At 49.6% G+C, this 12,575-nt stretch overlaps 1 protein-coding gene across 8 annotated transcripts in view; it reads right to left on the bottom strand.

The window, feature by feature from the left end:
* Arhgap22 (Rho GTPase activating protein 22) overlaps positions 1–12,575 on the bottom strand; it is a 172,266-nt gene that overhangs the window by 78,774 nt on the left and 80,917 nt on the right. For all 8 annotated transcript variants that reach the window (XM_036199831.1, XM_036199832.1, XM_036199836.1 and 5 more), the window contains one exon: positions 9,717–9,804. In XM_036199831.1, coding sequence (XP_036055724.1) covers positions 9,717–9,804 — 88 coding nt within the window. The remainder of the gene's footprint in view (positions 1–9,716; positions 9,805–12,575) is intronic.

Below are 12,575 nucleotides of genomic sequence, written 5' to 3'. Positions count from 1 at the left end.
CCCTTGGGGATCATCTCTTCAGCTCATGCTGAGCCATGCTCTCAGGAGAACCAGAGCTGAACAGAGCTGAAGTTACGGTCCAAGTTCTCCCAGTTAGGGATCAGTTAGTGACTCGAGAGCTAAGATGTGACCAGGTCTGTCTGACTCCAACGCCCAGCCCTCAGCACATATTGTTCTTGCACTTCTGACCTCCTCATTATGAGGGTCTTGTTGACTGTCTAGTCTCTACCAGGAAGCACCCTGAGTTCCTCTTCCTCAGGCCCAAGCTGCCCAGCAAGGCTTCTGTAAACCTGTAGATGCCAGTACCTTAGTGTGGCTAGTCCAAGGAAGCAACCAAATTATTTAAATTACTTTGTTTACATTTCTGTAAAAATAAATCTGACATCCAGTTCAGTTATTAAAAATCTTTAAGTAGGGGCTGGAGAGATGGCTCAGCAGTTAAGAGCACTGACCGCTTTTTTCCCCAGAGGTCCTGAGTTCAATTCCCAGCAATCACACAGTGGCTCACAACCATCTATAATGAGATCTGGCGCCCTCTTCTGGCCTGCAGGGACACATGCAGGCAGAACATTGTATATGAAATTAATAAATATTAAAACAAATCTTTAAGTATGTTTAGAGTAACTTAGGCATGTGTGTACTTCTTGAGCCACATATTTATGCAATCTAGATCCGGAGCAAGTACTTCCAATGAAAATTAGTGTTTAAATTGATGATAGAGTGCTTAGTCCTAGAGAAGCCATCTATCTCCCTCCCCCCCAAGGCTCAGAGAACAAGAGGGAAGAGCAGAAAGAAAGAACGGAAGAGTCAGAGCATGGGAAGATGTGCATCTTCTGATATGACACGACTCATTCATGAACACACTGCAGCTATGGTCTCCCGCACAAGACTGGGCCTGACAACATTTCATCATCACTGGGGTCCCAACCCCTCCCCAGGGGTCTATTCAGTTAGTGCTTGCTGGGGGAGGGGTGTCACTTTCATGAGTGGTGTAGCCTCTGGTAAGTCGTCCATGCTTCAGCCAACAGCTCCCCTCCCCCACCAGCCCCGACCCATGCTCACACAAGCAACCCTAATTAAACTCAGTGGGTTACATGCAGAAAGCAGATAAGAAGGGAGGAGGGGACTTGTGTGCAAAAAGAAGGGCTTCAGAGGGAGAAGAGGGGGCTGGGGGGAGAGGAGAATAGAGAATGAAAACCATTAAAATGAATTATAACAGTACAGGAAACTTGAAGAACGAAAATTTATAAAAAGGAAAGAAAAACAGAAATGTTAGTGTCTAAATTGAAAAGTGCCCAAAGTGGAAAAGCACATTAGAAAGAAAGTTAAAATATTTCAATGGGGTCTAGAGGTGTGATAGAGGACAAGCCAGCATGCCCTGGGCTCTGGGTTCAAACCCCAGTCTCTGAGGCCTTCCCCACCATTTTACCAAGGTAATGCATGGGATCTGGCAGAATGAATAAAATGTTATTAAAATACTTTTATCTAGTACCATTCAGTTTCATCTTTTGTCCGTGATGGCCACTAGCAAGCAAGTTAGTGCCAACCCCAACTTGCTGTTGAGTGTTGGTCTAGATAAGTGTTTCTCAACCCATGGGTCGTGACCCCTGGGGTTAAGCAACCCTTTCACTGGGGTTACCTAAGACCACAGGAAAACACAGATATTTATGTGGTGGTATTTTATTTGTGCTGAAATGTGATATTTCATTTGTATATTAATAAATAACGTTTGCCTGGAGATCACAGGTCATAGTCATAAACAGAAGTCAGGCGGTGGTAGCACATGCCCTTAATCGATCACATGGCAGGCAGAGTCTCTGTGTGTTCAAGGACACAGCCAAGCTGGTGACACACGCCTTTAATCCCAGTACCAACCATAGAGACCAGGAGGTCTGTCTAGACAGACAGTGATGAGGAAGTGATGTAGTTGGGCTTAGAGCCAATGAGAAGGCAGAACAGGAAGGCAATAAAGGCGCAGGTTAGACAGGAAGAGGCTCTCTTGGGAAGCTACAGCAATGTGGAAAGCTAAGGTTAGTTGGTGGCTATTGCCCTGATCTCTATGGCTTGCACCTCTGTATTTGGCTCTGTGTTTCTTATTTAATAAGACTGTTTAGAAATTCGTCTACATATTTACATTATGATATGTACTTATTTATTTATGTGTTTATTTATTTATTTTTTTTTCAAGACAGGGTTTCTCTGTGTAGCCCTGACTGTCCTGGAACTCATTTTGTAAACCAGGCTGGTCTCAAACTCACAGAGATCCACCTGCCTCTGCCTCCTGAGTGCTGGGTTAAAGGTGTGTGCCACCACCACCTGGCCTACATCACAATTTATAACAGCACCAAAATTGTAGTTATGAAGTAGCAACGAAAATAGTTTTATGGTTGGGGGTGACCCCAACATGAGGAAGTGTATAAAAGGGTCGCAGCATTAGGAAGGTTGGGAACCACTGTTCTAGAACACGATTTGGGTCAAAGGAATCAGCTTCCCCCCCCCCCCACCCCCCCCACCCCCGCTTCAGGCACATTTCCCCAAAGGACACCAGTGGGAGTCTCCTGTACCAGGTCCCACGTTTAGCTGAAAGACTTGAGCCCAAGACAGTAGGAAGACAGACTGAGAGGCAGTGAAGTGTAAGCAGCCACTCCAGAATTTGCTGATTCTTCCACACTTGCTGGTGGGAGTTTCTAATTTCATTTTTAGAAACGACCCAGCTTCTGTGCTCTGCAGCCAAACTCGGTGGGACTGCACAGGGTCAAGCTGAGATGCAGGCTGGCTGGTACCAGGTGCGGAGATAGGAGCCTATCAGCTCCCACCTCCCTGCTCGGCCTGCTGCAGGGATCTGGGCTGTTCCTGGCATGTCAGACACACTGTATCACTCTCCTACAGAGTAATCCCTGTGCTGCCTCCCCTTCAAGGTCAGGTCTTAGAGATAGGGACTCCAGCCTTCCTGTCTGTTCCAGACTGCAGGCTGCATCGGGACAGGCAGCTGTCAACTCTAGGCTGGAAGGCAACTCTCAACCTTCCCAGAATAGGACACCCACCTCCGTGACCCCAGCACAGCTCCTGACCCCTGAACAGCCCTGCTGCCTGGTCCTTCCTTACAGCTCCCGATGTCTGGGTGATTCTGTAAGGTCCTGTTATTTTCTCGTCACTTCTCTCTTGGCCGGTGTTAGCTGGAGCTGGCTTCTGGTACCCGCTCTGAGAACCCTTTTGAAGCATGCTGAGTAATGGAGACCTGAGAGCCCAGTTAGTTACTTGGCTGAAAGCCCAGGGTTCTGGTCTACATCCATCAGCCCACCTGCCTCCCTGTGGAAGCATCATGTGAACAGGGGAAGAAAAGGAGTTATCATGCTTTCCTGGCTGTCAAAGCTGGCCTCTCACTCCTTAGGCCTTCCTTGGGTTTAGAGGGAAGCCTAAACTGGGCTTAGGGCCAGACACCCAGAGTGCCAAGAAGTCCTCCTGGGATCAAGTCTGCAGAGATGGGCAGTGCGGGGTTTACCAGGATGCTGTAGGAGTGAGGGAAAAGTCTAGGCAGAAGATACAAAGCCCTCCAGTGCAGCCCCTTTGGGCGGGAGGGACCTGGCTCCTTCAGGTCTCAGAGAGCGGATCAGAGACAGGGCTCTGGCCTAGAACTAGCTCAAGGTATAGCTCCTCTACCCTCTGGATCTGGGGTTCTAGCAAATTAGGAGGCTTGTTGGAGTGAAGGTCTCTCACTTAGCCCAGGTTAGACCCAGGCCTGGTGAGATCAGCATGGCAGTGCTTGGCCTCCGTATAAGAATGTACATAGTAAGTATTTAGCTCTCTGACACCCATGTCCTGCTCCACGACTTCAGAAACCCAACAGCACGCATTTATCAATCACAAAGAAGCCCTGCTAATGCTGCTTCTGGGCCCTACTCTCCTGGGTCAGTATTGGGAAGAGGTGAAGGCTCCCCTTTCCTGTGGTACAGCTCCCAGGTAGAGCCCAGAAAAGGACTACAGTTTTCGGACCCTGGTGGTCATCTGATATTCTCACCTGTGGTCCCCTAGGGCTTTCACTCCCCTTACCTGCTTGACTGCAGCTCGTCTGTCTGGGTCAGGACCTTGGTGCCTGCCCTCAGTCAGCTGCCTTCCTTGGTGGCATTGCATGGTCTGACATCTTGGCATATGTCATCTTCCTGAGGCACTGCCAGGAGATAGGTGCCTGGCTACTCTCTCTTTCCTTCTCCATAAGAGATTCCCCTGGGAGAAGGGTATGGCTGGGGTATCAGTGCCCTCTGGGGTAAGGGGTCCGAGGAAGCGTTCTGCTTCTAGCGTGGTAAAGGAAAAGGGCAGGGTGACCACAGAACAAGGCAGCATCACTAGACAGATCCGCCTTCCTCTTCCTGTTTGTATTAATTACTGTCAGTAAAACATGGGCCACAGCTTTAATTACCCCATTATCACAGCCTCCTCATGCTCGCTTCCAGTTAGTCCTTCCTCGGTCCTCTCTTGAAGATTCTAAGTCTCTCAGTTACCACACTATGGCCAACCTCTACTCACTGCCAGCCTGGCACCAGAATCTGAAGTTCCCCTGCTGAGGTTTGAGAGTCACCACAGGGGAATGGTTTCCACTCTGGCAATGAGTTTGACCACCTCCCTGTGGGTTTCAATACTTGCTTCAAATTCCATTATCCCCTCACTTAGCACTTTGGAATAAAAAGATAGATGGGTGTATGGGAGGGGACTGTCCTTATCATATTCTGTGTTTTAAAACATTTCTATTGATGTGTGTGCACGTGCACATGTGCACACTCCACAGCATTCAAGCAGAGGTCAAAGGGCAACTTTCAGAAGTTGGTTCTTTTTTCCCACCATGTAGAAAATTCATCTTGGGGGGTTGGAGATTTAGCTCAGTGGTAGAGTGCTTGCCTAGCAAGCGCAAGGCCCTGGGTTCGGTCCTCAACTCTGGCAAAAAAAAAAAAAAAAGTTCATCTTGGATCCAGTTGTCAGCCTTGGATTTCACTGTCCTGTTATCACACTCTTGTGTTGCTGTGGGAATGAGTATGTGTCTGTCCCTGTGATCTTAGATAAATAGCTCTTTAAGCAGCGTGGCAGGTCTACCAGCTGTCATAAAACCATCCTCGTCATGGGTCCCAGCACAGATGAACTACACTTCACAGAATCCCCTGAGCTGATGGGAGGCCATGTGACTTCCTTCCAGTCAGGTGGCTGGGAGAAATAACACTGCCACGTCTAGGACTGGACCAGTGCCTCTCCCAGGAGTGGTGCCTAGCAGAGACGACTTTGATGCTCAGACAAAACCGTAAGACAGGAAGATGCATGGAGACCAGCTGCCTGCCCGTCAGAAGTGCATATTGTTGAATACCCTATATCCACCCCCCTCACCACCAAACACACAGAAGCTACACAACACGCAATCCAAACAAGACATAAAGAGACAGCTCTCTTGAATTTAGTAAACGGTGACCTGCATGTTCTGTATACTGACTAGGTAGGCATGGGGCCATGGACCACAGCCAGACAAGAGGAGCCCTGGCCCCAGTGACACTGTCCTCCTATGCTTTGCTCAGTGGCTGGATCTGTGATTCTCGGGCTCTTTGTCACCAGAGTAAAGCCCAGATGAAAGGGTTGCTTGGAGAGGGCCTGCCGCACAGCAGTATTTTAGCCTTGGCGGGTTCCTCCACTAGATGGCACTGACAGCATTGTTTTCCCTCATTAATATTCGTTAGACAGTTGTCACTTTCTGTAGGGTTGAAGGCCACAACAGGAGCTATGAATTAAACTTTAGTAGATGATGCAACCTATGATCACGCTAAGAACGATCCACTTCCAAGGGCTGCCAAGCTTCCCTTCTTCTTGGGGGATGAGGGACTGTCCCAGGATTCTTCCTGGCCGTGTGCCTGCCAGAACGCCATCAACGAAGCCTTTTTCTCTCCTCCTGCCCTGCCATTGATTCCAGGGGCACTAGACCTAGGCTTCACTCTTAGGTGTCTTTCTGTTCTTTTCAGCTCTTTATGCCCGAGATCACTCAGGCACCCTCAGAACGGTGGGGAAGCCCTACCTGTACAGACAAGCCCTCTCCTTCCCAGACTTTGGCCCATCCACTTCAATGCTGAGACACCAACATGGACCCTCCCAGCCACGCTCCTGTTTCTGACCCCAGGCAACTGACCTCAACCTAGTAAGTAAACAAACTATTTACCTGGTCTTGAGCTCAGGATGGCAATGTCCTCTGAGTCTTTTGGGGCAGAGGCTGTGCTCTGCTCTCCCCAGGAGCCCTGGACATACCAGCGGCTACTGAGTTGTGAGTGGACGGTTCCCTGAGCTTCTTTCATTTGCTGTTGTGGTTTAAAGTGGGGTCACTCAACCCTCTCTTTTCTCACTCCTTCCTTCCTTGTCCATGCTGGCCTCAAAATTGCAATCCTCCTGCCTCAGCTTTGTCATAGCTGCTATTACAGTACTTCTTGCCGTTCTGGGTCCCACCCTTATTACTTTTTTTGTTCTTTTTTGCCAGAGCTGAGGACCGAACCCAGGGCCTTGCACTTGCTAGTCAAGCGCTCTACTACTGAGCTAAATCCCCAACCCCTTTTACAATTTTTTTGGGGGCGGGGGGTGAAACAGGGTTTCTCTGTGTAGCTTTGCGCCCTTCCTGGAACTCGCTTTGTAGACCAGGCTGGCCTCGAATTCACAGAGATCTGTCTGCCTCTGCCTCCCAAATGCTGGGATTAAAGGTGTGCGCCGCCGCCGCCGCCGCCGCCGCCGCCGCCGCCGCCGCCGCCACCGCCGCCGCCCGCCCCACCCTTATTACTTACTACCATCTTCTTTTCCAGCTTCAGCGGGGCTCCTGGCCAGAGCCTCTGTGGGCAACTGTGGTCACATAGACCTCAGCCTGGGGCAGGCTGACCTAGGGGGCGTCCAGGTTCCCCTTATGCCAGCTGTTTGACCTCAGGGAGGCTCACCTAGCATCTCTAGGCTGCCACATTTCCATGGGCTATAAAGGGAGTGGAACATTTCCAGCTGTAGCCAGAACTTCTTGAGTCCTTTGGGACCAGGTTGGTAGGAAGTCCCAAGATTGCAGAGCCCCTGGAAAGACGGGAGGGGGGGGTCCAGGGGGGTGGGGAGAAGGTGAGCTACCCCAGAGCCCCTACCAGCACTAGTGTTGCGTTCTCTCTGCACGTGGGTGTGCAGTCTGAGGGGCCTTGTCTACTACTTTGCCTTTCCGGAGTGGCCTCAGCACCTGCTGCTTCTACCTGAGATCTTAGGAGGAGCTGCCTGACAAAGGGCAGACAGATATGGGCAGTTCTAAGAGCCATCCAATTCTGGTGTTCAGCCAGGCAATAGCTTCTGTTCTGGGAAAAGGGGGTCCTTGGGCTTTCCTTCCTGAGACCAGGCCCCCAAACCTCACAGCTGAAGCATAAAAGACCCAAAGGTCAGAGGATCAAGCGTCTGTGCTCTAGGGAGCCTGAGTGTGTGGCTTGGGGATCCAGGTGGCCTGCTGTAGTTTCAGGGTCACTACCAAACCTCATGTTGAAATTTAGCACACATTGTGAGGTGTTAAGGGGTAGGGCCCACCATGGCTCTGTCATAAGAGCTAGTTTAGTCCTGCATCTTGTATGTACCACTTTTGCCAGGTGATGCCCTGCGTCCTTTGGAATTCTGCAGACTCCCTGTGAGTGAGAAGACCCCTTGAGCTTTGACACCTGGTCCCCATAACCAGGATCTGAACATATCTTTATTAGTTAAAAATGTTCGAATGCGCTCATGCGTGTGCATGCATGCGTGTGCATGTGTATGTGCACACGTGTGTGCTTGTGTGTGTGTGTGTGTACACGCACTCGGGTGCATGTGTGTGAACTCAGGCATGGAAATGCCATGGTATGCATATGTGTGGAGGTCAGAGGATACCTCTTCAGAGTCAGCTCTCTCTGGTCACCTGGTGAACTCTCAGGATGGAACTCAAGTCATCAGGGCTGCACACAAGCACCTCTATCCACCGAACCATCTTGACAGCCCATTTTTACTCTTTATGAATCTCCCAGTCTGTGGAATTTAGTTCAACAGGAAACAGAATGAGGCAAAGCTTCAGCTCTACTACTATCTGGCTGTGTGCCACGGCACAAGCTGCTGTTCTTTCCAGTCTCCAGGGTCTACTTTTAGAAAACAGGGAGAAAGACGCCCTCTGCCTTAGAGAGGCATCCCGAGTACTGTGATAGACAGAACAATGATGGTTCACATAAATGTCTGCGCCCAAGCTGGGCGGTGGTGGCACATGCTTTAATCCCAGCACTCAGGAAGCAGACACCGGCAGATCTCTGAGTTTGAGGCCAGCCTGGTTTACAGAGTGAGTTCCAGGACAGCCAGGACTACACTGATACACAGATAAACCCTGTCTCAAAAAAACAAAACAAAACAAAACAAAAAAAACCATGTGCCACAACACCCATCTGAGAAGTATATATTTGTATTTTCATTTTGTCTATTTTCCCCAGAATTCCCAGGATAATGGCCCACAGATTTCTTAGCCTGGGTTCATGTTGCCTCTTGGCAGACAGCAAGAGCTAGGTCATTTCCTCATGGTGTTTGGGGGGTGTCTACTGCACCTCTCTGTGACTGTAAATTTCATGGCTCACAGATCCTCCCAGGGAGTATCTTAAACCTCAATGCTTCCCAGAAGTGACCTGTCCCCACCCGACCCCTGCAGCCACTCTTCCAATCATGCTAGTGGTCTCTTTCCTCACGTACCTGAAACTGTCCTCAAAGACCTCTGTCTACAAACATTTTGGCTCATACATAAGACAGTCCAGAAATGCCAGAGTTAACCTGCAAGGGTGTATCTCTCAATGGTTGGCTGGTGGGAGTTGGTGGGAATGCCTCCAGCCACCCATTACCTGGGAAAGATCCATCCTGCAGCACCTCAGAGGGTCCCAGTGAGACAGAGCTGGGTGTCATTACATCAGTCCATTCACTAGCACCTCCTAGTGGTCCTTTCCCTGCGTCCTTCCTCACACTTTAGGGGATCACTTCTAGAACACATTGCCCAGATCCTGTCTCAGGTGGAGGTCAAGGGAAATAAAAACACTGGCAAAGTGGGCCCCGCTGTGACAGCAGGACACCAGACAGACACATATGCAGCTCACTGAGGACCACACTGACCAACTTGGAGCTGTAAAAACCTGTTCTGTTACTGCTAACGGGACAATGGGTCTGTGGGGCCCATTGTTGTACTGAAATTCTGCCTTGGGGTTCCCAGTAAGTCTTATGGTGGTCTTCTGAGTCTGTTCACAATGGACTGTGGTCTTATTTCTGTGTGTGTGTTTGCATCTTCACACTAGGACAGCAGTTCTCAACCTGTGGGTCACAACCTCTTTGGGAGTCACATATCAGATATCATCCTGCATATCAGATATTTACATTATGATTCATAACAGGAGCAAAATGACAGTTATGAAGTAGAAACAAGATAATTTTAGGCTTGAGTGGGGAGTCACCACAACATGGGGAACTGTATCAAAGGGTCATTTTCTCTTATCCAAGAACTAATTATCCAAACGACAGATTGGATTTTCTTATTTCTTCCCCCAGTCTTTCAAGCTTTGGCCCAAATTTTGCCTTAGCTTCTTGGGACAGTGTCAGCCCTCCTGCAAGAGATAGGATTGTGGGAGCCTGAGCACACTCATGACCCCAGGGGGCCACCAGTCTCCCCTCAGCACACAACAGCCCCCTGGGCCTACCTGGGGTGATCTCAAACAGGTGTTTCCCTGGGTCCTCAGGGTCTGGAAGGAGTTCGGTCACTTGTGTCCCTTGTAGAGAAATAAATCCCTGAAATGGAGACAAACACAAATAAGAAACCCGAGAAGGCTGGGAAAGGTTCCTTGGAGTGAAGGGTGGTGCCAGGGCAGGGTCCAGCCCTTCTCCTGGCAAGACAGGCTGGGTACCAGGGAGGAGTATGTGCTTCCTTTCTGGGGGCACAGGACCAGGCACAGAGGATACCCCTCCCCCAATCTGCACATGCAGTTGCAGGGTGGGAGGGCCTCTTTCAACAAGGGGTGGGCTGGGTCGACAGAGCTGGTGATCCTCCAACCCTTGCCTCTCCATTCCAAAGGCTCACCGTGGTCTCCTGGGCCAGTAGGACCCCAGGTATGGAGAGTGAGAGAGAGGAAGGCTAGTGTTCCAGAGCCCTGGAGGTGACATCGGGGATAGACAGTATCACATATCTGTGTGAATCCAATCTGCCATGGCCAGGCAGGATGAGGTTTCATTCATTTTTCTTCTTGGGTTTATTTGTGTATTCAATTGTATTATTATTATTATTGTTGTTGTTGTTGTTATTTTGGCTTTTTTTTTTTTTTTTTTTTTTTTTTTTTTTTTTTTTGAGACAGGGTTTCTCTGTGCAGTCTTAGCTGTCCTAGAACTCACTCTGTAGACCAGGCTGGCCTCAAACTTAAGAGATCCACCTTCCTCTGCCTCCGGTGTGCTGGGATTAAAGGCGTGCGCCACCATGCCCAGCTCAATAAATTATTAAGAGATTGCTATTGCAGTGCTGCGGACTAAATCCAGGACCTCTCATATTCTAGGCACCTGCTCTCCCATTGAGCTGCATCTTCAGCCTGAGGTTTTATTTTTTTTAACCACAGAATAGGAATAACCAACATGCACAGTCACCAGCCTAGACAGTGCCATCTCTCTGGCATAGGTAAGCATAGTTGGAATCCACACTGTATTGGCTCCAGGATCCCTTGGATGCCCTTTCCAAAGCTCAGTCTGTATGTCTGCATAAAGGGACATTGACCCTCACTTCTCAGGAGAGTTTCCTAAGCCAGTTCTTGCTTGGTAAGTCCTCCCCAAAGAGATAAGGTGTTGCTTCCCACACCCACAGGCTAGTAAGAGACCTCTTTACCCTCCAGGGAAGTTCCTTCACGTCATGCATGCTCAGCCCTGCTTAGCTTAGACTCTATGTAGCTTGACTAGCTACACTTCTATTGTCTCTGTGGAAAGCCATTTTAAACCCCATTCCTGCAGTCAGCTCTCCAGGTTCAAATCGGAGCTCAGCTTCAGAGAAGTGTCACTTCTCTGTACCTCGGTTTCTTTACTGTGCATCTGGAGTCATACTAGTTCCTTGTAGGGTTGTTCTGAGCATAAATGAATTAGCACCTGGGATGTCCTTAGCATAGGTCCTGGCACACAGTGAGAACAAACTGTGTGTGTGATTTGTTTTGAGTCATGGTCTTACTACATAACCCCGACTGATGTGGAACTCACTCTTTAGACCAGGTTGACCTTGAATTCACAGATATCTGTCTGCCTCCTCTGTCTCCTGAGTGCCAATGTTCAAGGTGTGTACCACCACACGGGGCTGAGAACTGTGTGTCAGCTAAGTAAATCTCTCCATTATGTCTGGACTCCACACCGGGAGTAGATGTATCCATGAGTCTGCATTTGACCAACTGAGAAGCCCATCTGCTTCACCACGTCCCATCCCCACTCCTGTGCTTGCTAGCAGACACCCTCCTCCTGGGCCAGCAACATTTTAGTGAGTCCTCACAATGCCTCCATGGGGAACTATAGTTCTGCTTCACAGATAAGAAAGCTGGGGAACAGAAAGGGCAGCAGTAGCCTGCAGCTGAGTCAGGCCTTTTCTGGTAGATGCTGACCGTAGCAGGGTAATGGGAGCCTTACGTCTGCTGGCATTGGTGCTTGGGGACATATGGAAATTTTGCCTCTTCTCATGCAAGCAACATCAAGGCAGAATGCTATCTGGACCCACAGATGTTTGCTCTAGGGAAATTATAGCCATAAGCCAGAGATCCAGCTGGTAATGGCTGTAACTGAATTACTGGTTGTGTTCTTGCTAGGGAACCTGGAGCTACAGGGAATAATTAGGACAGCCGCCCCAGGATGCGGGAACATGCTCATTAGAGGGCGTGTGCGAGGTCCATCACCGCTTGCTGTTTCGGTAACCGACTCTGATGGGGTACTTTGCTGTGTTTTCTCTCTGCCTCAATAACTGTCACCCACACAATGGGAGTAACAATATCATCACTGACATTGCCTTCTACTGAGGCTAAAGGAAAAAGCAGAAATAGCTTCTGTGGTGGGAACTGGTACTATGTTCCCGGCTCTTAAACGACAAGACTGATTTGATCATGAGCGCTGTGAGGCAGGTGCTGCTGATGCCATCTCCTTGCACTAGAGGATAGAGGTGGGGGAGGCCAAATGCAGGCTCCCCTCTCTGCTGCTAGCAGGGTGAGCTGGGATGTGAGTTCCCACCTGCCTACTCTGCTCCCCACCTTTGTGACAGAAACTTCCCACCAGCTCAGCTTGATTCCAAGAAGCCACCGTGAGGGAGCCAGAAAGGGACTCTGGGATCTACGTGTCCCTTTGTACTCCAGTGAATCCCTGTGTGGCCCCATCACTGCAGGGGACCTGGCACCAACCTGTGGCTTCACCCAATACTGAACCCCCAACCTTCCCAAAAGTCAAGAGTGAAGCTTTAATCTGAGGCCATTGGGATTAGGTGGGCAGGGTGTGGTGGTCCTAAGAAGACTGCTCTCCTGGTTGGTAGTGTGATGTGTGTTAACACTGTAGTGGAA

Source organism: Onychomys torridus, chromosome 9, assembly GCF_903995425.1.
Source record: "Onychomys torridus chromosome 9, mOncTor1.1, whole genome shotgun sequence".
NCBI lineage: Eukaryota > Metazoa > Chordata > Mammalia > Rodentia > Cricetidae > Onychomys > Onychomys torridus.
Note: the sequence above shows the minus strand (reverse complement) of the source record. Positions and strands in the feature narration are given on the sequence as shown.